Raw genomic sequence first — 25,060 nt, forward strand, 5'->3', positions numbered from 1 at the left:
CATTCAGACGCAGAGTCCAGAGCTTGTTCTCCTATGGAGACAGGAAGTCAGTTTCTTCTGATTGACCGACTTCCTGTGTACAGGATGACATCACCATCTACTAAATCTCCTCCCTCCAAGCTCTGGCCTCTGTATGACCCCACAAAGTGCTGCTCCTTTAAATTTCTGTTAAATAAAAGACAATGAGGCGAGTATAATTGCCTATAGAGTAAGGCTCCAAGCACAGAACCGTAGTTTTGGTCCATGTACTAGGCATTATTATAGAGACTCTTAATAAAAAGAGAATGTGGATCTCATCTCTTTGGCCCCATATACACATCTAGAATAGTTACAGGACCGTGTGGTGGCCATAGGACTGAACTACAAAATAGGATGCAAATCCGTCTATCTAATCTAATGATAGGGTCCAAACATGGACGGCATCAGTTCAGTTTTTCACTAACTTTTACAGTCATTTGCATGTAGCCTTAGAAAAGTCTTGACTCTACACTGCCCATCTGTGTGCAGAACCTCCTGTGTACACAGCATCACCCTGTTCTCTTCTGCCTCCTGCTTTTAAGAGCTGACAGGAAGAAACCTAGGACATGTAGGCATAGGAGACAGGCTGAAACTACATCACATAAGAATATACAGACACTGCAGTGTGAGTTAGGGGACAGCAGTTCTAAATTGCTGCCCTTAGATAAGACATGGAGCAGTGTGATAAGACAGCAGAAGTCAATCCTGGAGTATCACAGTTCCATAGACTTCACAGAATCAGAGGGCGGGCACCATCTTTAAGCAGAGGCATCTTTAATTGAACAATCCTGCAGAATTGTTTTAACATTAAATTAGCAAAACAAAAGTAAAAAAAGAAAAAAATTCTTGATAAAGTCTCACAGCACTATACACACACATCAGAAGCACCAGCACTCAGAATTTTACAGCATTTGGTTCAGAATTCTCCGCTGCCAGCAATTAAATACTGTACATCTGTCAGAAGCAGGGTGTATAGGTTCATTCCTTACATTTTTAACCCCCCCAGCCCACCGAGATCAGGCTCCGCCCCATCTATGGCGCTAATTGAATACATGTGATTTTATAGCTCAATAAATATCCCACCCAAAACATTCATTTTAGTGTACAGAACCATAGACGGGAAAGTGATATGCCCAGAGGTGTTGCAAGTCTGGAAGATCTCAGGGGTGTAGGAGTTGAAAAATGTCTAAAAATACCCTCCCCCCAAAACATAAATAATACAGCGCAGTCTATACATGGTTTATATAACATCCCACAGCTTATGTCTAAAAGGCCCATTTATCACTCATGCTCTCCTCTATGCATGGTAGTAGTGCTTTATTTTGCGTTATTTAGACCCTTAAATATTACATACACACAAGAGTATAATCCAGAATTACAGAGGGGTGGTGGCCCCAGAACCAAAAGTCGCATTGGGGGAGGGTTAATAATGTAAACATGCCAAGATGTAAGGCAGATCATACTAAAGGCAGGCAAGGGTTAAGGTTACACGCTTTGGCCTGCATGGTCTCGTCTTCATGGCAGTGCTTTATTATAGTCATCGTTGCAAGTACGCAACTACAGACCCTCAGCCCATCCTCCCCTTTATTAACGGTCATAAGGACATTGCAATGGAGTCCTTGACCAGCTGTGACAAAGCCTGGGCTCCGTCCTCTGAAATATTAAACACCCCCTGTCCCCATCAATTAGCCTGGAGCCGAGGAACAGGCCGACAAGCCAAAAGGAATTATTAGAAGAGGCTCCTTTTAACCCTTCACTAGCTGCTGGAATAGTGTCTGAAACCTCTGCTGCTTTGGGCAAGTTTAGTCTTCTCAGTGGTCTATGCGGCATTTAAGACATTGGTTACCAGAGGCATCATCTGGGGCTTACGGCAAGCAGTGGTAGAGGAGAAACCAAAAAATATTGTGCCTGTATCTTTAGGCTAGGACCACATGGTGACATGCGTCTCAGACCAGAGGTGCGACCAGAAAAAACAGATTGTGACAAGTCACATGCAACTGAACGTCAGCAGTCACACTAGTTGGGGGCCCCAACATGCGACAGATCTTCATGTCAGGTTGCTCTAGTCTTATGGAGGAAATTTTTTTTGCTTCAAAGGGAATGTCCAGGAATTCTCTCATTTATATCCTCAAGAGAGGCCACAAATATTTGGGCTGACAAGTGGACCCGCAGGGTTCAGCTGTACAGGGCCATGCCAGACACCTGCACTATACAATACATGGAGCTGGAAGCAAAATGCTCCGTGCACTTTATAGTGACTGGGTGTCCATAATGCAGCTCAGTTCACACTGAAGTCAATGGGATTGAGCTGAAGCCCCAGCACCTATATAAGAACGGGAGCCGACTGCTTCCAGCTCAGCGCTGTGTGGGGCTGAGGCACCCCAATACAGATGATCTGTGAGGGGGCTGTCTGCAGGTCCCCAACCCATCAGATATTTACTTGGCCTGTGGATAGGCCATAAATTTCTGAACAAACCATTTTGAAGCTAGGGTTACATGACAACCTTGCGGCGACACACCATGTAGCCAGAGATTGCAATGTTGCACTGTTTGCAACTTTATGACTAATGAAAGTGAATGTGGTCACATCAAACTTGCTGGATTTCTGGTGATGGTTGCAGCAAAATGGAAGGCAACTTGTAAGTCCCAATATGACCACATCCACTTTCGTTACCCGAGATGCAAGCACTTACCATGTAACCCTAGGCTATCATAATAGTTAGCAATCTTACAATATTTTGTCCAATGCCTATGGGCTGGCTCTCTATCCCTCTCCGTGTGTTCCTTGTTTCTTGGCCCCTACCATAAAGCGCTTGCTTGATGCTGCAAAAGTGAAGTAATGGTTTCAGCTTGGACAACATTCTTGAAGATATCCCTTACCCAAGTACCATAACAATACCTTGCGGCTCACATTCATTAGTTTATAGGACTAGTGATAAGAAATTCCCTTAAATAAGATGGTCGGGACAGAAGAGGAGGTAAAGGTCTTAAGTTCACACAACCCATGTAGGGTCAGGGTCTAGCATTGATGCAGAGGACACCAATCTTCTTCCGCGAGCAATAATGGTACAATTCTCTGCCCCATAGCAGCAAGGCAGCCCCGAGGCATGATGCCAGGAGCACAAACTGGACAGAGTAAATGAAAAGAACAGCAGAGCATACAGCAACATGTCAGCCATTATTAATAAGGTTACAATCTTATTTGGTCTCAACTCGTACAGGAGACCCTGAAGTTTTGGAGTCTTACATTACCCCAGACCTTTTACTTGGGCCTCGCTTGGCAGTGAAAAGGATGGGGGAGAAAGAACGTATGTGATGAAGCGTGTGGAGGAGGCAGGGGGAAAAAGCCTGCCCGCCAAGTCCCTCTCTTCTACAATGGTAATGTCAGTCGGCCTGCACGGGGCTCCATGATGCCAGCTTCCAAGAGTGCAGCCTTGTATTGCCTTAGAACGCCCTGGATGCTTTTGATGAAGCCCTTGGATAGAGGAAACAAGGGGAAGCCAATGTCGGGGTAGCCACGTTTGTCTGGCAGAAAGCTACGGTAGCTCTTCCTGCGTTTCTTTGGTTTCACGCTTGGCTGTGCCCCTCCAGTTGCTCCTCTAAACTCTTCTACAGGGCTAGTAACCACCACCCCCTTACCTAGATTATCCAAGTCCGAATAACGTGGAGCTTCTCCAGGGGAGGCAGTAGAGGCGCCACATCCAGAATCATCCAGGTCCTTGGAATATAATGTGGGCTCTGGCGTGCTTTCGGGTTCGGTGGGACTGTAGGGTGCTATACAGGGGTGTTCCTGACCATTTGACAATTCACCACTCTTTTCAACCATTGTGTTGGTTTCAAGCCAAGTTTCTATCCTGTGAGCTAAACGCCAGCCATTGCTTTGAAAGTGCTCCAGGATCTCCTGCTGGAAGACTTCTACAGGTCTCCTCAACATCTGTGTCATGGACTGAACCACTCTGATAAGAGACATCTCGTTGTAGCAGCGACTATTCTCATAACCTTCTTGGAGCCCGCGGTCACTATCAAAGCCGGCTTCATTGTAGTATGGCTCATTTACCAAGATGAGACCTGAGCACAGGAAGCAAAACAAAAAAATATTAGTATATTGAACAAACATGGCTGTCCCTAAATTTCAAAATTTACAACCAAAAACCCACCTTGAATGGATATTAGAACCTGAAGAAGACTTGACTTGCTTGTCCATCTCTCTGTACCCTGTTCAATGATAGATACATTGTAAGATGATCAGTATTAATATTTTACTAGATGCCAAATATGAAAAAACAATGTACGTATGTGTATACTCACATATGAGCAAATAACTTACATAGGGCTACAGAAATAATCCTAAAGGTGAGCAGGATATGAAACAAGGAAGCTGAGCTCTATGATATATAGGGTTATATGATAGAGGAGAGAAGCTGAGCTCTGTGATATATAGGGTTATATGATAGAGGAGAGAAGCTGAGCACTGTGATATATAGGGTTATATGATAGAGGAGAGAAGCTGAGCTCTGTGATATATAGGGTTATATGATAGAGGAGAGAAGCTGAGCACTGTGATATATAGGGATATATAATAGAGGGAGAGAAGCTGAGCTCTGTGATATATAGGGTTATATGATAGAGGAGAGAAGCTGAGCTCTGTGATATATAGGATTATATGATAGAGGGAGAGAAGCTGAGCTCTGTGATATATAGGGTTATATGATAGAGGAGAGAAGCTGAGCTCTATGATATATAGGGTTATATGATAGAGGAGAGAAGCTGAGCTCTGTGATATATAGGGTTATATGATAGAGGAGAGAAGCTGAGCACTGTGATATATAGGGATATATGATAGAGGAGAGAAGCTGAGCTCTGTGATATATAGGATTATATGACAGAGGAGAGAAGCTGAGCTCTGTGATATATAGGGTTATATGATAGAGGAGAGAAGCTGAGCTCTGTGATATATAGGGTTATATGATAGAGGAGAGAAGCTGAGCTCTGTGATATATAGGATTATACGATTTGGAGATTAAATTGCTGTGAGGACTCCTAGGAGAGACAGGCAGAGTTCGGATTACCTTGCCCACACACAATGACTGACAGCCTTCTAAGTATACACCGATACAGGGAGAGCGGTCAATCACTATGTGTGGACAGGGCAATCTGGGATCTTACAGTCCCTTGTAGGAGTCCTGACAGGGTTTACTATCCTACAAATAAGGTTATCATCCATCTTCCAGTACTATACTAATGAGTGTGGTCACGAGCTCTCAGGAAGGATCTGCTAGCATAGACTATTTGAAACACTTTCAGACTAGTGTTGCTCATGCCTGGTGACATGCACCCTTTTTATACTACAATTTTAATGTTAGTCTGCCTGCACGGGGTTCCATGATTCCAACTTCTAAGAGTGCAGCCTTGTATAGGGATAAAAGCACCCGACAAGTCTTTAGTCTCATTTCCAGCTCTGGCCATACACATTAGATTAATATTGGCTGATATAGTAATCTGTAAACCAATAAGAGAAGGCTTTCCCAATAGTGTAACAAATTCTGTATAGGACCAATTACCTTCCCTATCCAGGTGCCCAGCAGACTGACACACACTTTGCCATTGTCATAGAGGTTCGGATTCAGTCTTCCACTACATTGGGACAGATAACGGAAAAGTGGCGGCACCGCAGGATAGATGTTGGGCAGCTGAATGTCAAACAAGAAGAGGCCGTCCTCATACGGGGTGCGAGTAGGACCTTTTATGAAGGCAGAAAAGAGATCCTAAAAAGAAAAAACACACAAAAGGTGACGACAGAGAAGTAAAACAACCTACTGACTAAACAGGTTACACCCTGACTGTCTGAACATCCCAGTGAACGTGCTGGCCCTTATGGAGTAAAAGCTAGTCAGACGCAGAAAGTCCACATGAAAGCTAGAACACTGTTTCAGGGAAAAAGCAAGCCAAATGAATGGCTGACCATGGAATACACGGACAAACTGAACCCTGCTTGCCATGATCCGCCACTGTTAATAAACGGGATCTTCCCCCACATGTGCATGGGGTGGCCTTACAGTGACAGCTCTTTATGACACAAATGAAGAGGTCACAGCGCTGGCTTAGCTTTATATCCCTGCTATCCTGTTGTACAAGGAACTGCACTGTGGCACCATCTTGTGAGGGAGAAATCAGGAGGGGGAACAGCACGGTGCCCTCTATGGGGTTCCCAGAGTGAGAGACATGATCATAAAATAATGGCATATCATGACCATATATCACATTAAAGGAAGGGAAGCCCCTTTAACATCCATCCAAAATGCAGAATGTCTGTGGTGGGTAACTTAGATCACAAGATTTTCAGTAAGCAAACTGAGCCCCCTTTTTTAGAAGGCACCCTTCGTATGTGAGAAATTCATCAGTATGATCTCAGTACTTTTTTCTTAATATAGATTGTGATCCCCACATAGAGCGCACAATGTACATTTTTTCCCTATCAGTATGTCTTTGGAATATGGGATGGAAATCCATGCAAACACGGGGAGAACATACAAACTCCTTGCAGATGGTTTTTAGCCCTTGGCGGGATTTGAACACCAGGACTCCAGCGCTGCAAGGCTGCAGTGCTAACCACTGAGCCACCGTGTGGCCCCCTCAGTAGTGAACTTTCACCTTTCAGACCATTTTGGACTGGATTTCGCCCAATAAAGTACCAGTGTTTCAAAATCTTTTCTTTATACATGTCTGGAGCCTGAATATTCACATTCTGGAACAGTGGGAGATTAGAAAGTAAAATGCAAGTCTGTGACGGACGTTGGACCAAAATAAGATGTTAAACCATCCAGTACTGGGTTACAGAATGACCCATAATGATCCTCAAGGAAATAGCACATACATAATAAAAAAATAAAAATATAAAATGATAAAATGTGAACGGTAATAGAGAAGACCAAGGTTCATAGCGCTACTAATGTTACAGGGTAATGTGAGAGGACATGTAGCAGTCAAGCAGAGCTTACCATCCTGTCTTCAAAGGTCTTCACCATGATGCCATCGGGGAGGGATGTGGCAAGTAGAGCCATTTCCTTGCGCACGGTGCTGAAGAACTTCTTTGCTTCTGGTGCTTGGAACTCCAGCTTCTTGAAAGCATGGCTCTCTGCGGAGAGATAACAGAGTGTAATCTATACTGTAACACATGAGAAAACCTGAAGAAACAGAGTCCCCAGTTGGCCATCTGTAGGTCCTTCTTCTTGAAGACCCTACATGCGCCATATGTGCTTTTAGACTGTGCGCAAGACAAGAGATGGAAGAACAAGACGCTTTTACCGATATAGGGGGTTCTCATATAATGCGTCTTATGCTGTTAATAGCTTACTAGTAATAATTCATCTGTAATTTTTCCATCGCCCTTTTCCTTTCTGTCTGTTGAGGGCAGACTCTGGCCAGAATCCATCTCATCCCTCTCTAGCAGTTGATAATATAGTCGTCATCTTCTAAGATATACCTGCATGTTCCTCCAGAGGCTCTGCTCCTTCCCAGACAAGTAGAGCAGAAAGCTATTAGGCAGGTCTCTGCATAGGGCAGACAATACTAAGCCCGAGTGTCCTCCATTACCTGGCTGTGCACACTGCCATACACTCTGGTGTACCACCACTAGTACGGACATAAATCCTATTTCTACGTCCTGTAAGTGGTGAAGATTGTTTATTTTTAATGATCTGTACATCTAATATTTCAAGTTTTACCTGACGTGTAATGTAGTTCCCCATAACCAGAATGGAGTTGCGACAGTCTTAACCATGTGATGTGCCATCACTGTACAATATGGAAATACCCCTTTAATAGAGTAAGGCTGGTCTTACACGACCGTATTGAATGTACGGTCCGCAAGCTACTGATCATCAACATAGACTCCGCAGACGTCCGTGTCCTGCCGCACTCGCCCATAGAGTTCTATGGGCGAGTCCGTGCAGTGCCGCAATTCACGGCCATGTCAGATAAACTGCGCACCACGGTTGCGCCCTGGCCACACCACAGATAAAATATCCGGTGGTGCAAGAGGCCGCTTTGAATATAATGTGTCCGCAAATGGTCCGCAACTGAAAACCCTCAATTGCGGACTTACATTACGGCCGTGTAAGACCAGCCTTAATATGTTTACAAGGCCAAACATGTACATCATGCTTTCCACCAGCAGCAGGGAGCACAACAACTTGATCAGTTGTCACACTATTGGGCAGGAACGTATGAAGGAATTTGACAAGTCACAAAATACTGTTGTTGTAAAATAGTTAGACCCCCTTGCTGCCATCTTCTTGATAGGCAAGCCTTCATATCAATGCACAAAGATGGAAGCATACAAGTCACTAGGACATAATGATTAACACAGCAGAGCAAAGATTATGTTGATTTCTGTCCATTTGTCTAATGGGGGGCCATACAACATGCCCAATCCTTTAGTTCCTGGGGGCCAGAGAAGTCTGGCAGCAGGTCACCCTCGCCCCATTTAGAACAAATGCATGCTTGGCAACTTGTGCATGGGTAGGGGGTTTTGGAGGAACAGTTCCCAAGTAACTATATGACTGTCCGCTACTGAAGGTATTAAGGGAAACCTAAGAACAGCAACCCAAATAGTCAGAGACCCTCCTAACCAGGAACTACACTGGTATCTGAAAGACCCAGACAAGTGCTCCAAAGTATTCATTACCCAATATAATGCTTTACACACCACTAGTCAATGCATGGCATGCTAATATCAGTAATATCTGGCTTCTTAGTCATGGGATATCCCTCTATCAAGCTCTGGAGGAACAGATCCTTTGCAGAGATTAATTCCAGAACAATCTGCTACTTGGTACTGGGTGTCGCAATTGAGAACAGAAAACTATTCAATACTTGTTTCATCACACAGAGGCTTCTCTTTGGCGGATGGGGACGGCTCTGCCATAAATATGACAAAATGACTTGACATTACTGACAGAAACCACTGCTCAGTTGTCACATGATATCGTGGGGGGTCCGAATAGAAACTTGCAGGTACATTCACTCCTGTTTACAGTAATCGGACAGAACCTAAACAATACAGTGGTTAACTTCTGTATAAAATGATGAGAGTTTGACCTCTAATAGCGGGTGAATTCCCATATACGATATTTATAGCAATTCAGGTGCAAACTACATCCATTTTAAGAATAGGGCTACCCCGATACCCATCTCTGTGACTAAAAGAGGTGGCTGTGTGACGCCCTCCATTCACTTCTATGGGAGCTCTGAAATGATTGCTCAACCATTTTAGGAATTTCTATAGAAGTGAATGGAGAGGGCAATAACAGGATGGGGTAGGAGCGAGCTCATTCTCAAGGTAGAACCTCTCCTTCCTGGGATCCGCATCTATTGGATATTCATAGCATATGGATATCACAGATGTCCCTTTTGGGAATACCCCTTTAATATCGATGGTACATTTCAGTCGGCCGGTGCACCCAAGCCCCCCCCAAATGTAAGAATATGACTAGACCAGCACTAGCCCCTTCCTCTTACCTGGTGCAGTCTCCAGCACAGAGAACACCTCCCCTTTAGCACTGGTGAATATGACGCCAGGTTTGCCACCACACTGCTGGCAGAGGACTGGCGTGTCACTTGGCCATTCAGAGCGGACTGGTGTCTGGGCTTCAGCTTTGTCTTCTTTTTCTGCCTCTGGTGCAGATTCCATCTTCTCCTCCTCTGCAATGGCCACATTATCAAGAGTCTTCTTCAGATTTTCCTGTAACTTCTTGATATCATCCAGGAACTTTTTTTCTCTAGTGAACTTCTCAGGCTCAGCAATGGGTGAAGTTGGAGAACCAGTCAACAGCTGCTCCACAGTCATATTTTTCAAGCTTTCGAGAATCTTAATCGCTTCCTTCAACTCCTTGAAACTTTTCACCATCCCTTCCTTCTCATTCACTTTGGCTACAAGCCCAGGAACCCCTAAAGCGGCGGCCGCAGCAGCACTTGGTTCTGCGTCATCTACCTCAGCCTGTGGAGCTTGATCTGCGGATGCACTTGGATTCTGCACATCCTCTGCTCCTTCAGCGCTAACACGTGCGTGTTCATCCTCTGTCAGGCCATTGTCAGTCTCCCAGCTGTCACTGTCATCTTCCCACTCGTCAGAGGAGGCGCCACTGGTGCTGCTATCTACAGAGTCATAGAAAGATTCCTCCAGCTCTGACTCCACATTGTACAGATGCTGAAGAGGAACAGAAAGGTAACAGAAAGGGTGTTAGTCAATGCCAGCTAAATTCTTAAAACTTAAAGGGGGTTTTCTGAGACTTCATATTAATGCACTGTCCTCCTTATAGGTCATCAATATGTGATAGTAGGGGACTGACTTTGGGATCCCACAATCAGCTGTTTTAAGAAGTTGTAGTGTTCATGAGCAGCATGGCCTCTACTCTGTGACAATGACGTCACATGGTACAAAAGCAGCTCAGTCACATTCAAGGGATTAGGGCTGAACTGCAATACCATGCACAACCTCTAGGCAGTGTATGGCGTCATGCTTTTTTTTCCTGACAAGGCCACAGTGCTTACCTAAATGATCTCTTCAGACAGCTGATCTGTGAGGGTCCAAGGTATCAGACACCCACCAATTCCATATCGATGACCAATACCAAGTACAGATCATCAATACGTAAACCCCAGAAAAACCTTGTGCATGCAGACTATTCACCCAGCATGTGGCCCAAAGACAATAGATAACAGACAGACATTCTTACCTGTGGAAGGACGATGGTCCGGGTGTTGTCAGCCCAAATCACTTCTACTTTACTACTAATGTCTACACGGGCAACTTGTCCCACTGAGGGCTGCAAGAGACAAAACAAGGAAATAATGCTTACTTCTGTGGACTGCAGAAAAACATTCTAGCAGAGTATACCTAGAGAGGACAAGTCAGGTGTCAATAAACATGTATTGCTGCAAACAAAGGACCATCCATAATGTTTCATCAGGACCAGCAGACCCCTATAAAGTGTGTTTCCCAACTGTCCCCTAGTGCACATGTTGTGGGGCAGAGAAGGATTGGGAACTTAGATTTTAGCAGTCCACATTTTCTCTTAAGGGAGATAAGCCGCCATCACAGGTGCATTCACCTATTCCTATTGCATGGTTGATGCAGTGGGTAAAATAAGGTGCTGGCTGGTCGGCCATTGATCCATTAGGTGACTGTTAGTATGAGGCACCACCCCTTGTGTCTCATCAAACAAGCAATGTGTTGGTTTAAAGGGGCTCTATCATTGGGAAAAGTCATTTTTAGATAAGCACCTCTTTGCATAGTCTTTAGAAAGGCTATTTCACACCTACCTCTTGTATGTAAATTGCTTCAGTAGATTTTGAATAAGTTTGTTTCCTATTCATATGTTAATGAGCTTCCACCGTGCACCGGAAGTGTCTGTGATCACTGTCTGCTCTATGTGTATGTACAGCAGAGACAAGTCATCAGCACAGCAGCCTCTGCTATACATACACATAGAGCAGACAGTGATCACAGACACTTCCACTGCACGGTGGAAGCTCATTAACATATGAATATAGTGGGTAAGTACTGGATATACCAGGGGAAAAGTAGAACGCGCTCACTCGGACCAATTTAAAAACAATTATTGTAGTTTATTCAGATGACGCGTTTCGGGGTTTACTTGGAGTCACACAGGATTCCACCCCTTCATCAGATCTGGTCACTAATGCAGCTCTCCAGGGATCTCAGGAGAGCTGCATTAGTGACCAGATCTGATGAAGGGGTGGAATCCTGTGTGACTCCAAGTAAACCCCGAAACGCGTCATCTGAATAAACTACAATAATTGTTTTTAAATTGGTCCGAGTGAGCGCGTTCTACTTTTTCCCTGGTATATCCAGTACTTACCCACTATGATCTTCGACCTGTGGTCGTGAGTTCAACGCTGCCATCGTATACTCGGCATACCTTGAAAGAGATTTCATTTACCTAAAAATTTTTTTTTTTTCGCTAAGGCGAACTATTCCTGCTATTTCCAAGACCTAAAAGGAAGCGCGGTTTTTCTTGTCTATTTTTCTGTATAACATATGAATATGAAACAGACTTATTCAAAATCTACTGAGGCAATTTACATACGAAAGGTAGGTGTGGAATAGCCTTTCTAAAGGCTATGCAAGGATGTGCTTATCTAAAAATTACTTTTCCCAATGATAGAGTCCCTTAAATAGCTCAAGAATTCAGATGACAGTTATTTAACATGTATGGCTAAGCCTTTGCATCATGGCAGACCTTATGCTGCTTTCTCATCTTTGTAGTCAGGCACTGCCCCCCTTCTGGACAGTCTGTGAGTAAGGGGCACGTTCATAGCCGTCAGTAAACAGCCTGTATTCTGGTAACACCAGTGGACGGAGCAAGAACAGAATCTGATTCCCTCCCGGCAGCTCTTCCCCTCTGACCCCCAATTGATCTCAGCAATAAGATATCAATATGGATCCTACAATGGCTAATAATGTAATTCCCTAATACAATATAGCAATTCTATAAATTCACATTGAAGACTATCAAGCAGGTAATTCTGTATTTTTTTCCTGCTCTTTACTAGGGGCAGATTATTTCTCAGTGCACAAACATTAGTTCAGAGAAACCTGCTGCCCACAGAAGGTCATCCTTATCTCTTGTCAGGCTGCTGGCCATCTTGCAGGGTTAAACTAAGGAGAGACTAGTAAACATGTCTTATCTTTCACAGCTGACCAGACTTCCTGAGAAGTAGGTGGTGGATAACTTTATCTAGGGAGTGAAAAATACATTAAATGGGTCTTCTGGGGACTAAAGCAGATTTGTAACTTGAATATGCAGCTTTATTTAGTGTCCGAATTAGCCAAAATGGCACAAAAGTATTGTCTTGTTCGACTACGAGATGTGATGAATGAATACAAGGAGCATATAGTTAGAACTCCCCTCACCACTGACTTGATGCCGAGTATCTGATACATAACGGGTACACAAGATCAGAAACAAATATTTCAGGACATGTATTAATAGAATGGGTAGATTTTTTCAATAATAAAAAAAAATATTGGAGAACAGGCCATTTAGTGTATATTGAAAAAGGCCAGCAGAGAGAGAGACAGCAGTTAGCTGAGACAAGACATGTAGACTACTCATCCACCATGTGGCCCAAAGACAATAGACAACAGAAAGGACATTCTTACGCTAGGTTCACACCTGCGTTCTGTGGTTTCCGTCTTCTGCATGCAAGAAGTCGGAAACCACAGACCGGGTCCGGCCGTGAGCCTTTTATGCTCTCCGCCGCGAAACCGCTTTTTAAAATCCGGATACAGAGTACTGCATGTCCGACTGTGTCCGGATTAAAAAACCCGGTTTTGCGGTGGAGAGCAGAAAACGCTCACCGCCGGACATCTTTCTCACCCATTCAAATGAGTGGGTGAGAGAGACTCCTGCAGGTTTCCGTATCCTGCCTCTGTTTTATGCAGGAAACGGAAATCTGCAGAACAGACACCTGGGCGCAGATGTGAACAAGCCCTTACCTGTGGAAGGACGATGGTCCTCTCCCCTATTAACATGAATGCTCAGCTTCGAAATAGCTAATGTACCTCCTACCAGACTTAAAAAGTGGAAGTTATGGGTCTATGCAGACATGGGTGTAGATGGACATTTGTGGCTGGCTACAATGAGTAATGAGATTCTGATGAAATGTCCCCAACAGCTCAGGCTTTTGGGCCTGCATCTTCATGGGATAAGACCTGACCTGGCGAGATAGCTCAGGACTTTCCAAATAACTTACTGGTTCACTGGTTCCTTGCTAATGTTACCTCTGATTGCTTCCTCCTGCTCACTCTGTATACAGTTCCTGCTGGCTGAGTCATAGGGTATGGGGTTTATTTATGGATATGGGTAGGGGGCCAGGGTTTGGGTCCGTCACCCAGGACTCCCACCAGAGGTTTAAAGGGGCTCTATCAGCAAAATCATGCTGATAGGCACCGTAAAAGTTACATTAAACTACCCCCCCCCCGTTTTAAAATAATAACCTAAAAAAAAAAATGTGCTCTACTTATGGATCGTGCACCCTGGGCGGGCATTCAGGGTGTGTCTTCATCTTCATCCACGCCTCTTCTTCCTCCGATGTCCTCCGGTCCCATCCTCCTCCGGCGCTCGCAAACGGACACGGATATATAAAAAAAATAGCCTGGGCGCATGCGCAGTAGCATGCGGCTTCTATTACGGCTAATGCGCATGCGCCCAGGCTATTTTTTTTTTTCAACGTCCGTTCGCGAGCGCCGGAGGAAAATGGGACCCAAGGACATTGGAGGAAGAAGAGGCGTGGATGAAGATGAAGACACCCTGAATGCCCGCCCAGCGTGCACGTTCGGTAAGTAGATCACATTCTTTTTTAGGTTATTATTTTAAAACGGGTGGTGGTGGGGGGTAGTTTAATATAACTTTTACGGTGCCTGAATAGCCTTTTTAAAGGCTATTCACGCATATGTGGGGCTCTAGCAGCATGATTTTGCTGATAGAGCCCCTTTAAAGAGACCGGATGAGTGTTGTGGTATCTTCACAATACTACCAAATACACTGCATAGGGCTAAACAGCAAACGTACAATGTGATGAATGAACATGATGTCACTGGCCTATGAAGTGGAAGCAGCAATCACAAAGGCACTACTTCCAGCAGATGATGTATGGGGGTCCCCGGTACTGTACACCCAATAATCAGATATTCCCGACTTATCCTAAGGATAGATCATCGATATTTAATTCTGGCCAAACCTCTTTAATATAAATGTAAGGTTTTCTTAGCTCATCTTAACAGAATCTGTGATACTACCCTGACATTGTGGGAGCACAAGGGCTATAAAACTTTCTTACACAAAGAAGACTGGGACAGAATTTATGAAATAATTCCCTGAAAGAACAAGTGCTAATAAAGTCTTAAAGGGGTTTCTGAGCAAAAAAGTGTTTAGATTTTTTGTAAAAGGTCTATTAATGGGTTAATAAATACACCCACATACCTTTAGAAGTGTTTTGAGTGATTTCTTGGGTGTCTATGGGAGCTCCTAGTATCTTCTGAATTTGTTTACATGGTGTAGCTTCCTGCTGTCTCGCCTAAAGCATCATAGTACTTGTAGGCTGATGCACACTACCTCCCTCTCCCTTTCACACCCCCTACCTGTCTCATTCGCTATCCTGCTCACTACTAGCCCTTCCCAACTAACTTAGCCCACCCCCTGATCCCATCATACTTGCCTATCTTCCTTCTAGACTTCCTCTTGCGGGACAGCTCCTCCCTCTTTTCTGACTGTCGGTACGAAAAATAGTCCAGGCACTGCTGTGATCTGCACCTGACAATCCACCTCTACGGCGCAGGTGTGGGAGGAATATAGTTAAGTATGATAGGGTGGAGGGGGAATATTAGTAATGTTCTGTTTCCAGAAACAGGGAAACGGAGCGTCACCGGATAAGCAGAAGATTCCCCTGGGTAAATATACATTTTTGATAAATTATGTGACTAAGAAAGTAGGCGGGGGAAGGGGAAATGTGTTTAGATTAAGTAAATCTCTCCCAAGGTCTATATAGTCATTGATCAGTACAAGAAGTCAATCATTTCTAACCAAAAACATTGTGGGTTACCTGGCTGCCATCAGGAGCAACATCAGGGTCGGAGCTCCCAATACGTATCACAATATCTGTGGCTCGGAAGCGGAAGTCTGGATGGTCAGCGATATCATAGACGCTAACATCATCTTCTTCTCCAACCACCTAAAATAGGAAGTTTTACCTTTTATATCAGTACCTCAAGATGCATCCATTTTGTCTCTACAGGTCTATATAGATTCCTCTTGCACAATTGTAATATACATTCACTACTCTCAGCTACTGAACAACTCCTTTGCAGATTACCAACCTTGCCTTCCCGATCGCACCATCTATACAGTTACGGAAGCTGCCATAATGCGGATTCCTACCGGCCTGATAGCGTGATGGAGAAACTGCTTTGCAGAACATGTAAGGAGGCTGTATTCCTCTGTTTTGGGGGAAGGGGGGACCATATGTACAGATATCTCCCCACACAAAATACCACACACCCACATAACAGATTTGAGTCCTCCCACAGCGACACAAACCACTATCGGTGAGGGAAGACATATTTTCATAGTAATTTGTGCCCAAAATGTTGTCCAGTGGTTAAGTGGTTAAATAGATTCTCCTCCCTCACCTCAACATCAGTGCCTGAAGAGTTCAGCTTGATCCATTTCACCACACAGGTACGCCCTGTGTGATCCCCGGACTGTACCACACCATAGATACTGGGATCCTGGAGAGCGTGCACTGCAAGGGAATGGAGAGACATCATCATTAAGGAGATGGGCCCTTATACAAGAACCGAAAAGAACAGGTTTCCCGTTTATAGAGCACAGACCTCTCTTATCCACCACAAAATCTCCGGGGCAGAACTCATTGTTGTCCAAATGCTGAATAGGGATCAGTTCATTAGACCGAATGTTGGTTTCTACGGTTCCGTCTTGCCACATAACATCTGCGGTAGTCACGGTACTGACGACTTCTGCAGCCACCCTGCAGACCAAGTGTAATAGGGTTAAGTCCTGTATAATATAATTATAATTTAATATTGATAACCCATCCTTAAGATGGCCCATCAATATCAGATCAATGTGGTTCAACACCACCCCACCCCCACATTTCTTTGCAGTAGGCTTTGCATTGCAAAGAGCGAAATTTGCAATGAGAAGTCACAGAATAAATGGACATGCAGCAGATTCTCCTTCTCCTTTTTCTGCAGTGTGTAGATGAGATTCAGTAAAATCTCATTCACTTTACTGGCGCGGTGCTGCATACTTTTGGGATACAATTCTAGCATTGAAATTCCGTGGCGCATTTGCAACCTGTAAACACTCTAAATAAGCTATTTTCCAGCATATGCTCTTTAAAGGGGTTGTCCATGCAAAATAGGACAATGCCTTTAACTTTTAAAATCAGCCGGGGGCAGCGAAGAAAAAACAAAAACAGAAAAAAACCTGCATACCTCATCTGTCCTCTCCCCAATGCTCTGGTGTCCCTCCCAATGCTTCCTGGTTCTTTTGCTCCGGCAACTTCTCCCAGATCTCTTATGGCTAGTTCACATGGGGAAAAATGGTCAGGATTTCGACGTGAAACCCCGCCACCTCCCATTAAAAATCAATGCGAGCCGGTCATTTCTTTTTTCTGTGAGCAGTATGTTCCCGCTAGCGGAAAAATAAAGCGAGTTGCCCTTTCTTCAGGCGGATTCTGCGGGTGATTCAGCCCCGGCGTCCACCTCGCGACACCTCCCCCCGACTAGGCCCATTCATTTGGGTCTAATCCGGAGCGGAAAGCTGTGATGGTATGCTGTGCACTGCACAGGCACCCCATCGCGGCAGCCGCGACAGAATATGTTCACGTGGATCCCCGTGTGAACTAGCTCTTACAGAGTGTCGCTGAAACCACAGATTGGCCGCAGCAGGCATGTGACCACTGACCCCAATCAGCGGCATCAGCAGTCCTCAGGAGGAGGACCCGCGATGTCACAGGTAGTAACATTGCATGCCATTCACTGATTGACCTCAACAGTCACGTGACTGCTGAGGCCAATGAGTGGAAATGTAGAAGAGACCCTTTCAGTAGAAAGACGGGAATGCTCCAGGAGGACACGGGAGCATTTCAGACAGGTGAATTTTTTTTCCCATGCCTCCAGCCGATTTAAAAGTTAAAAGGGTTGTCCATTTTTGCCTGGACAACCCTGAACTGCAATATTTTGACACATCAACCAGTTGCCATTATGAACAAATCACGGTGCCCAAGATACCTTGCCTGCACTGCAACTATAGAAGTGAATGTGATCATATAGTGACCCACAGGTTTGGATTCCTGGTGATGGTTGTGCGGCAGCAATTTGTCAGTCACAACCACATTCACTAGTTGTAATACAGACAGCACGACAAAGGTGATCTGGCTCTGCAAAGTGTCACGTGGCCAAAGTTGCTGTATTGGAAGTGCTGTCACTTGAAACCACAGCTAGAACCTCTCCGCAGCAGAGCTCAAGTATCTGTCTGTAATTCTGTGGTGAAACAGACAGAATGACATCATCTAAGTCAGGGGTAGGGAACCTTCGGCTCTCCAGCTGCTGTGAAACTACAACTCCCATCATGCTCCATTCACTTCCATTGGAGTTCCAAGAACAGCAGAGCAAGTATGCATGCTGGGAGTTGTAGTTCTGTAACAGCTGGAGGGGCCGAGGTTCCCTACTCCTGATCTAAGTGAACTAAAAGGGGGTTTCCCCACTTACAAACCTGTCCCCTGTCTTAAATTCTCTGTACACCTTGCTCTTCTTTTTCTTTTTGTGCTTTCTCTTCAGATTTCGTATGGACAGAGGAATACTCTTCTTACGCCCAGGCCCACTGCCGCTTTTAGAGGAGGTTGTAGAGCTTGCTGAAGAAGTTACAGAACAAGTGTCGTCGGTGTCTTCTGCCGCCTCGTCATCTGCGTCCTGCTCACCGGGCTGAAGAGGAAAATCCTGAAACATCTCATGTAAAGTGCCAAGTAACTGATCCTGCGCAGAACATTCTTCAGAATCTGGCACTTTCCTCAGTTCCTTATCATGGTCATGGCCACCATCCCCTTGCAGGACTCCTTTCTCGCTCGTCTCACTGGCTGGAGCATTCATAGAGTTTCTTTTCATTAGATCTGCTGGGTTGGTGGGGTCCTGTGTACATGAGATAATCTTCACTATTTGCTTCTCCCGCAACTTTTCTGTTTGCTGAAAATAAGGAACATATTACAGTTTAGACAGCATCACAGACGGCAAGGAAAGGATGAACTCCCACACAACAGCCCACATGGACCCCAGGAGACTAACGCAGACTGCTCTTTACAGTTTATCCACTTATTCCAATGGATGGTAAGGCTTCTCAAACACAGAGGTGTAGTTATCAAATGTGATACCACAATTTGATACTTTGTGGAGCACCACACTTCTTGACACCCGAATGATACTTGTTGTATTGCTTTAGCAGCCACTCTCCCTCACTGAAATCAACGGGTACATCTGTGTATTATAACGTGGTCATATTCGCTCACTTTATGTCCTAAGGCCCGAGTTTGCAGTGGAATGTACTCAGACAACACTCATGAGTGCATTACATCTATGGGGCTTCTGAACTATTCTGTTCTAATACGGATTATTATAGAAGGTCTTATCCTACTCCCTGTCATCGGAACACAATGTATTAGAAGCCCTTCCGAGACGTGGATGCTTCACGGAAAGCACTTAAAAGTCATTTAGAGTCTCATCCAACTTCATTCCACCGCAAACCCATCCCCACATCAGAAGCACACGGTCATATTCATGAGGCCTAAACTTTACCAATTATGTGACTGCACTTCCTTGCAGTTAATGTCCATGTTGGGGGTCACTTACTATTAATCTAACAAAACTGATAACACCATAAAACATAGATTATACTAAGTTACGCCATCCAGTACCAACCACTACAGCAGTGGAGTTAAAATGTTTATTATTAATATTGTATAATTAGATGAACAGCTTGTTACATGTTTACACTCATAGGAATCAGTCGATAATCTTTACTGCTTCTGTCTGACCATGGCTGTCCGCCATTTATGAAGGAGTCAGAGTCAGACTGGGGAAAAACGAGAGCAGGAATAAGTGATCTGGCCTACTGACTCCACAGCCCTGCCAGTCGCAGTGTCATAATGGGCAACAGTGGGTTAATGTGCAATGCCCATGTAGGGGTTAGCTATGCTTAATGTGAGGAACATGGAGGTAGAAAATTGATAACACCATGTTCTTTTTGCTCACACGATGTGGGTTTGAGCAAAGTGCATTACAGCTCCCCCCAAGCAGATACGTCCAGGGACACGGTCACTTTAAATGTCTTTAAAAAAAATTGGGGGTGGGGGAATGAAGAAAACAAATAAAAGTGACATTTTCAAGAGGGTTTTTGCAGTTTTAATGTAACTATTAAGGGGTTAATAAGGCTGTGGCACCTCTACTGATCACGAGAACAGGTTTCCTATTCGCACAACAAATCCCTTGTACTATACATGTAACTAAACATTGTGTACCTTTCGAGTACTTGTAACCTCTCCAAGCAGACAGTTCTTCTCTAAGCTTTCACATAAGATCTTAGCGGGTTCTACCATGGTAGGAAAGATGTAGAGACAGCGCTCTCCCAGCTGCCGCTGTGTGTGGTCAAATGAGCCGAGCCGCTTCACCCTGACATAAGATAGAACATAGAAATCAGAGAACTGGAGGATTCTGACAACCGACAACAACAGAACGGGGTGAGTATTGGGGACCGGCAGCATCTCTCACTAAGCTTCCTGGATATTAGAAAGACAATCATTCATTTTAAACCGTGACATGTAATCCTAAACTTACCCTATAGGGAAGCTGGAACAAAGGTGGGCAATATATACCCCATAACAGTTTTGCATTGGATCCCAAATACTTCTCATGATCAGCTAGTTACTATAGCACTTGGTTAACGCCAAACGGTAGACTGACCTAGGGGCTCCCATATTAAACATAAGCAATAGGCCAGCTTTTATAGGGTATTGTACTAACCGTGCATTTAAGGGGATGTCCAGGAATTTCTAATTATTGTTTATACTTAGGATAGACCATAATTATCCACTACATGGATTGGCTGTTGTGAGGTGCCCCCAGTCTGTGTACTGTACAGTGCATGGATCCAGAAGCAGATAGCTCGGTGTCATGGCACAGTCACTGCAGGTACTGGCACCACGGAACAAAGCCAACTGGTCCCGGCTCCATACACTGTATAAAACACAGACTGGAGGTACCCGAGTGTCAGTTCAGCAGCCACCAGTCAGTCCCCTTCCCCATAAAACTCATGGTCAACCAGTTCTGCAGCAGTGAATGCGTTGGATATTAGTCAGGGTTGGATCTTGGGATGAAAGAACCACTGAGTTGATAGTCTTCTCCAGTCCTGCAGTGCCATGGCCACCCACTGTGCAGGGGTACTATAGCACAGCTCCATGCAAGTAAACATTGTTCACTATACAAAAGAGGGCTGGAAGGGAAAGTGTACAGGAGGAAAAAAAACAAAGAAGGGGCTAATGCAGACTGGTGGAGGTCCGAGAGGTCAGATCCCCTTCAATCATAAAGTGATGGCAAATCCTAGCAATATGCACTTTACAAGAACGGAATAGGAGGCATCACTGCACCGTACAGACAAATAGGTTAAGACAAGTTACATAAGGGTTAGGTGAGAAGAAAGTGAAATTGGAAATGCAAAGATTCAGGGCAAGAGAGGGTGTTATGCCATATATCACAAGTCTGAGGACACATGGGCTGTTGTAAACTAGATGCTGAACAAGCAAAAACACATCAATGTGATCACCCGAAATCGATATGGGAAGATTCCAGATGTAACGCACAGCAGTGGCTTACTCACTTGGGCAAGTTTTCTTGTGTTATAACAGACGATGGTGGGTCCATAGAATCTGTACCCCCAAGACAAAAGCTTTTTGTAATCCAGGTTACTCTCAGCTCTGTTACTTGCACCTGGATAGAGCACAACAGGATACAGTGAGAAGAGGAGTATATGGCAGAGGTGAGGGGAAGGTGCAGATTAGTAAGCAGGGTACAGATGCAGGGCATGCAGCACAAAGCCTTATATGCAGAGAACAGTGTGGCTGGGGTGCAACAGAGGTTGTAAAAAGGTGACACAAGACAATATACCACACAGTACTCACCTCTTCAACGCCAACACGGAATTTACTCTTGGCGCTTAGGACGGGTTTCACACCAGACAGCCACTGAACGTTTGAAAAGACTTTGGAGGGACCGATGAGCACTTGGCCGGGATAGAAGCCATAAGAATCATCAAAAAACAGGCCCTATGAATGAAAGACACATGAGCACACAATGTAATGTGTATATGCATGTGAAGGGGTTCACATATTTCACTGCATCATCAATGGGATCAAGCCTGAGGAAGTTCAGAACACTGAAAGAAACGTTGCACGCAATTTTTGATCTTACAATATTTTGTTACCATATAAACATATAACATGACGTTGTGATGCATTACACCATTCTACTGTCTTTTGGTAAAATGATACAATTAGGGCTAGTTCACATGGGCACAGAGGGGGCGAGATTATGGCGTGGAATCCACGTCATAATCCGCCCCCTCACAATGGTGGTCTATGGAGACCGCTAGCGTTCTTTTTTTCCGCTAGCGGCAACATGCGAGCTGCCCTTTCTTCAGGGCTATTCTGCGCTCTGGGAAACCGCTGATCTACAGGGGTCACCAGAGTTGGTCCCCGCTGTATTAAAAATTGATGGGAATGGAATGGACGCTCCATGAAGGAGAATGCATCACTCCTAGCGTCATCCAACTGCATTTTGCTGCAAACTTTGCCTCATATCAGAAGCAAACTCAATTGTGTGCATGAGGGTCTTGCCCTTTAATATCTTTAGAGCCAAGTACATGGTCGATCTAACTACTTTCTTTGTCATGCGTACGTCCTCTGTGCTATAGAGAATTTCATCTGGTGACCATATCTGTGGTGTAATAACCAGAGACAGCATTGGCCACACAAACAAAAGCATATGGTTACTGTGAACATGACTTGGTAATAAAAACCGATCCCAGCACTTCTCTAATTTCCAGCAAATAGTGGTTACGGCCACTTCTGGCCACACACTTCCAAACTGAAAATGGAATGGAAGAACACGTAGTGCGGGAAACCCAGGGTCAACAAAGGAGGAACCACTCGTACATAATTCCTGCAAAATCACAGGTAATATCATAAAATGAGTGAACCACTATGACAGCAGAAGATAGTTACCGAGTCACTGACATGGGGGCAGACATCATACAGCTTAGAAGCATCTTCTGTACTCATAGAGCATCTGCAACAAGAGAATAACAGGAGTCTTGTGAGAAGGGAATACAACAGAAGTGACAATGACAAGGAGCTATGCACACACTGGACACCTACCTGGCTCCGTTAGATAGCTTTAGGATAACTTGGTTTTTAAGATCATAAACTTTGCCCAACCAGCAGTCATATGCAATGTAGTCTCCGTACATGATGGGCTGCAATGAAAATGTAGATTATTACACCAATAACTGCAGAAGTTACTAGAACATTTCAACATGACTTCTGTCAAAAGGTCCACATGTAGCAGATTTGTTGTGATAAGTCCACAGCGATTTATAATGCAAGTGGATGGGGCTGCCCCAGTTTAATGCCCCCCTACAACTGCCCCCAGTTCCCTCCTCTTACTCACACATACTGTCTCTTCTCTCATTATCGTCCATCATTCTCCATTCCCGGCAGTTTGCTCTGTGTAACAGCAACCACACTGTCCCGTGTGGCTCCGCCCACTAACAAGTCTTAGCCTACCTAGTGAGCTAAAGGACCTGTGATGACGTCATCACAGGTCCTTTAGCCGACTTTCCATTCAGCATTTATTTTTATCCCACAAGCTATGCGGGCCGGACAGAACCAGTCGGCGGGCCGGATGTGGCCGCAGGCCGTACATTGCCCAGGTTTGATATAGATATACGTTCTAGATCACTCACCCATATGTGCTGCAGGTCCTTGCTGTTGATGGGATTCAGGAAGCAGTATGTCCCCACGACTTTCAACATGCAGTCTATGTTCACATCAATGACCGTGCCACATTGACTGTCCTGTAATGGGGCAAAGAAACAACTAAGTTCATCAGAAACTTATCAAGCAAAGATAAAACAAACCAATGCCCAGGACATTACCTTAGAACTCATGCGTCGTACAACATCCCTGGGTACCAAAGACCTGTCCTCCAGTTTTAGCTACAAGACAGAAGAAAATAAGAGATATTAAGGCACATAGCAATGCTTGATATTTCCAAGGATAATACTTGAAGTTGTCACACCAAGAAACATAACCCCTATCCACAGGACAGATAAGTATCTGCTTGCTGGAATCGCTGCCGGTCACTAGAACAAGGATCTTGAACCTCCATTACTCCTCCGGGGATCTGAATTGAGGAGTATGGATGGAGAGACAGACATTAATAGAAAGAGGTAGAGCTATCATCCAATTCTATGGGCTCAATAGACAATGAATGGAGCATTGAGACAGGCAGGGTGCATGTACGACCACCGCTTGCATCTAAAGTGCTCACACCGTGTTTGTGCATTGAAGAAGAATGAAGGAAGCTTAAGATCCCTGTTCTAATGACTCTTAGGGGTCCCATCTATCACCCATGCCTTTTAATGGGAAATCCCCTTTAATATCAGCAAATATAAGGTGACTTCCTAACAATGACAACTTGACAACTTATAGCAGCAGATAAGTGTTTGGTCAAAAGCCCACTAGGAACATAACTCTCTCCATATCTTCTATATAACAGTAGTATGATGTGGCAGAGCAGGACCGGTCATTTTCTGGCCCCAAATTCATATCCATACTAATACTGTGGATAGGTCATTAGCATGTAAATCTGTGTGGAGCCGGAGCGCCCCTTAAAAGCTGCAGTGTCTCTTCACTGACATATCTCCCCAGCTAAGGGCTAATTCAGACACAATAATGCACACTTATTGTATGGTCTGTATTACACCCAAATATCGCAGTCCTATCACAGGTATAAGAACCCAAAGTTACAACAGCCTAGATCCCCATGACTGTAAAATACATCTGCATCGTGTGAACTAGTCCTAAAGGGATGTTTATCTGTTGTTCTACCAAGGTGCATGTGTAGAGAAATCTGCTGAGCAGCTAGATCTTTAGGTTTATGGTCCTTGGTAGTTACCATACAGCGCCATTGTCACAGCAGCTAGACAGTGTAATGTGGCAGATATGTCTGGTCTTATGATGAACCTGCCCCTAGGGGGCACTTCCCTAGTGCTGTTCATATAGTAACCTCTCAGCAACACCTGACAATACAATCCTCTACTACTGTAACCAATGACACCCTACACATACAATGAGGTCTCTCTTTTTTTTTTTTGCAACTATTTGGGCT

The 25,060-nt window shown here is 44.6% G+C and overlaps 1 protein-coding gene across 2 annotated transcripts in view; it reads right to left on the minus strand.

Annotated features, from left to right (window-relative positions):
• Positions 1-770: 770 nt before the first annotated feature.
• UBE2O (ubiquitin conjugating enzyme E2 O) overlaps positions 771-25,060 on the minus strand; it is a 38,169-nt gene continuing 13,879 nt past the window's right edge. The window contains exons 2-19 of one of the 2 annotated variants that reach the window (XR_012716900.1): positions 23,826-23,885; positions 23,634-23,744; positions 23,047-23,144; positions 22,894-22,957; positions 21,793-21,936; positions 21,492-21,601; positions 20,137-20,287; positions 18,342-18,808; positions 16,436-16,590; positions 16,232-16,344; positions 15,646-15,774; positions 10,755-10,844; positions 9,538-10,225; positions 7,017-7,153; positions 5,580-5,783; positions 4,176-4,233; positions 2,342-4,086; positions 771-2,306 (exon numbers count right to left, since the gene is read on the minus strand). Coding sequence is in view for 1 of the 2 variants with exons in the window: in XM_075277363.1 (XP_075133464.1) it covers positions 3,389-4,086; positions 4,176-4,233; positions 5,580-5,783; positions 7,017-7,153; positions 9,538-10,225; positions 10,755-10,844; positions 15,646-15,774; positions 16,232-16,344; positions 16,436-16,590; positions 18,342-18,808; positions 20,137-20,287; positions 21,492-21,601; positions 21,793-21,936; positions 22,894-22,957; positions 23,047-23,144; positions 23,634-23,744; positions 23,826-23,885 (3,477 nt within the window). In the remaining variant the exon portion in view is untranslated. Of the gene's footprint in view, positions 4,087-4,175; positions 4,234-5,579; positions 5,784-7,016; positions 7,154-9,537; positions 10,226-10,754; positions 10,845-15,645; positions 15,775-16,231; positions 16,345-16,435; positions 16,591-18,341; positions 18,809-20,136; positions 20,288-21,491; positions 21,602-21,792; positions 21,937-22,893; positions 22,958-23,046; positions 23,145-23,633; positions 23,745-23,825; positions 23,886-25,060 lie in introns of both variants that reach the window. The other variant, XM_075277363.1, reaches the window with a different exon arrangement.

This window comes from Leptodactylus fuscus, chromosome 6 (assembly GCF_031893055.1).
Source record: "Leptodactylus fuscus isolate aLepFus1 chromosome 6, aLepFus1.hap2, whole genome shotgun sequence".
Taxonomy (NCBI): domain Eukaryota; kingdom Metazoa; phylum Chordata; class Amphibia; order Anura; family Leptodactylidae; genus Leptodactylus; species Leptodactylus fuscus.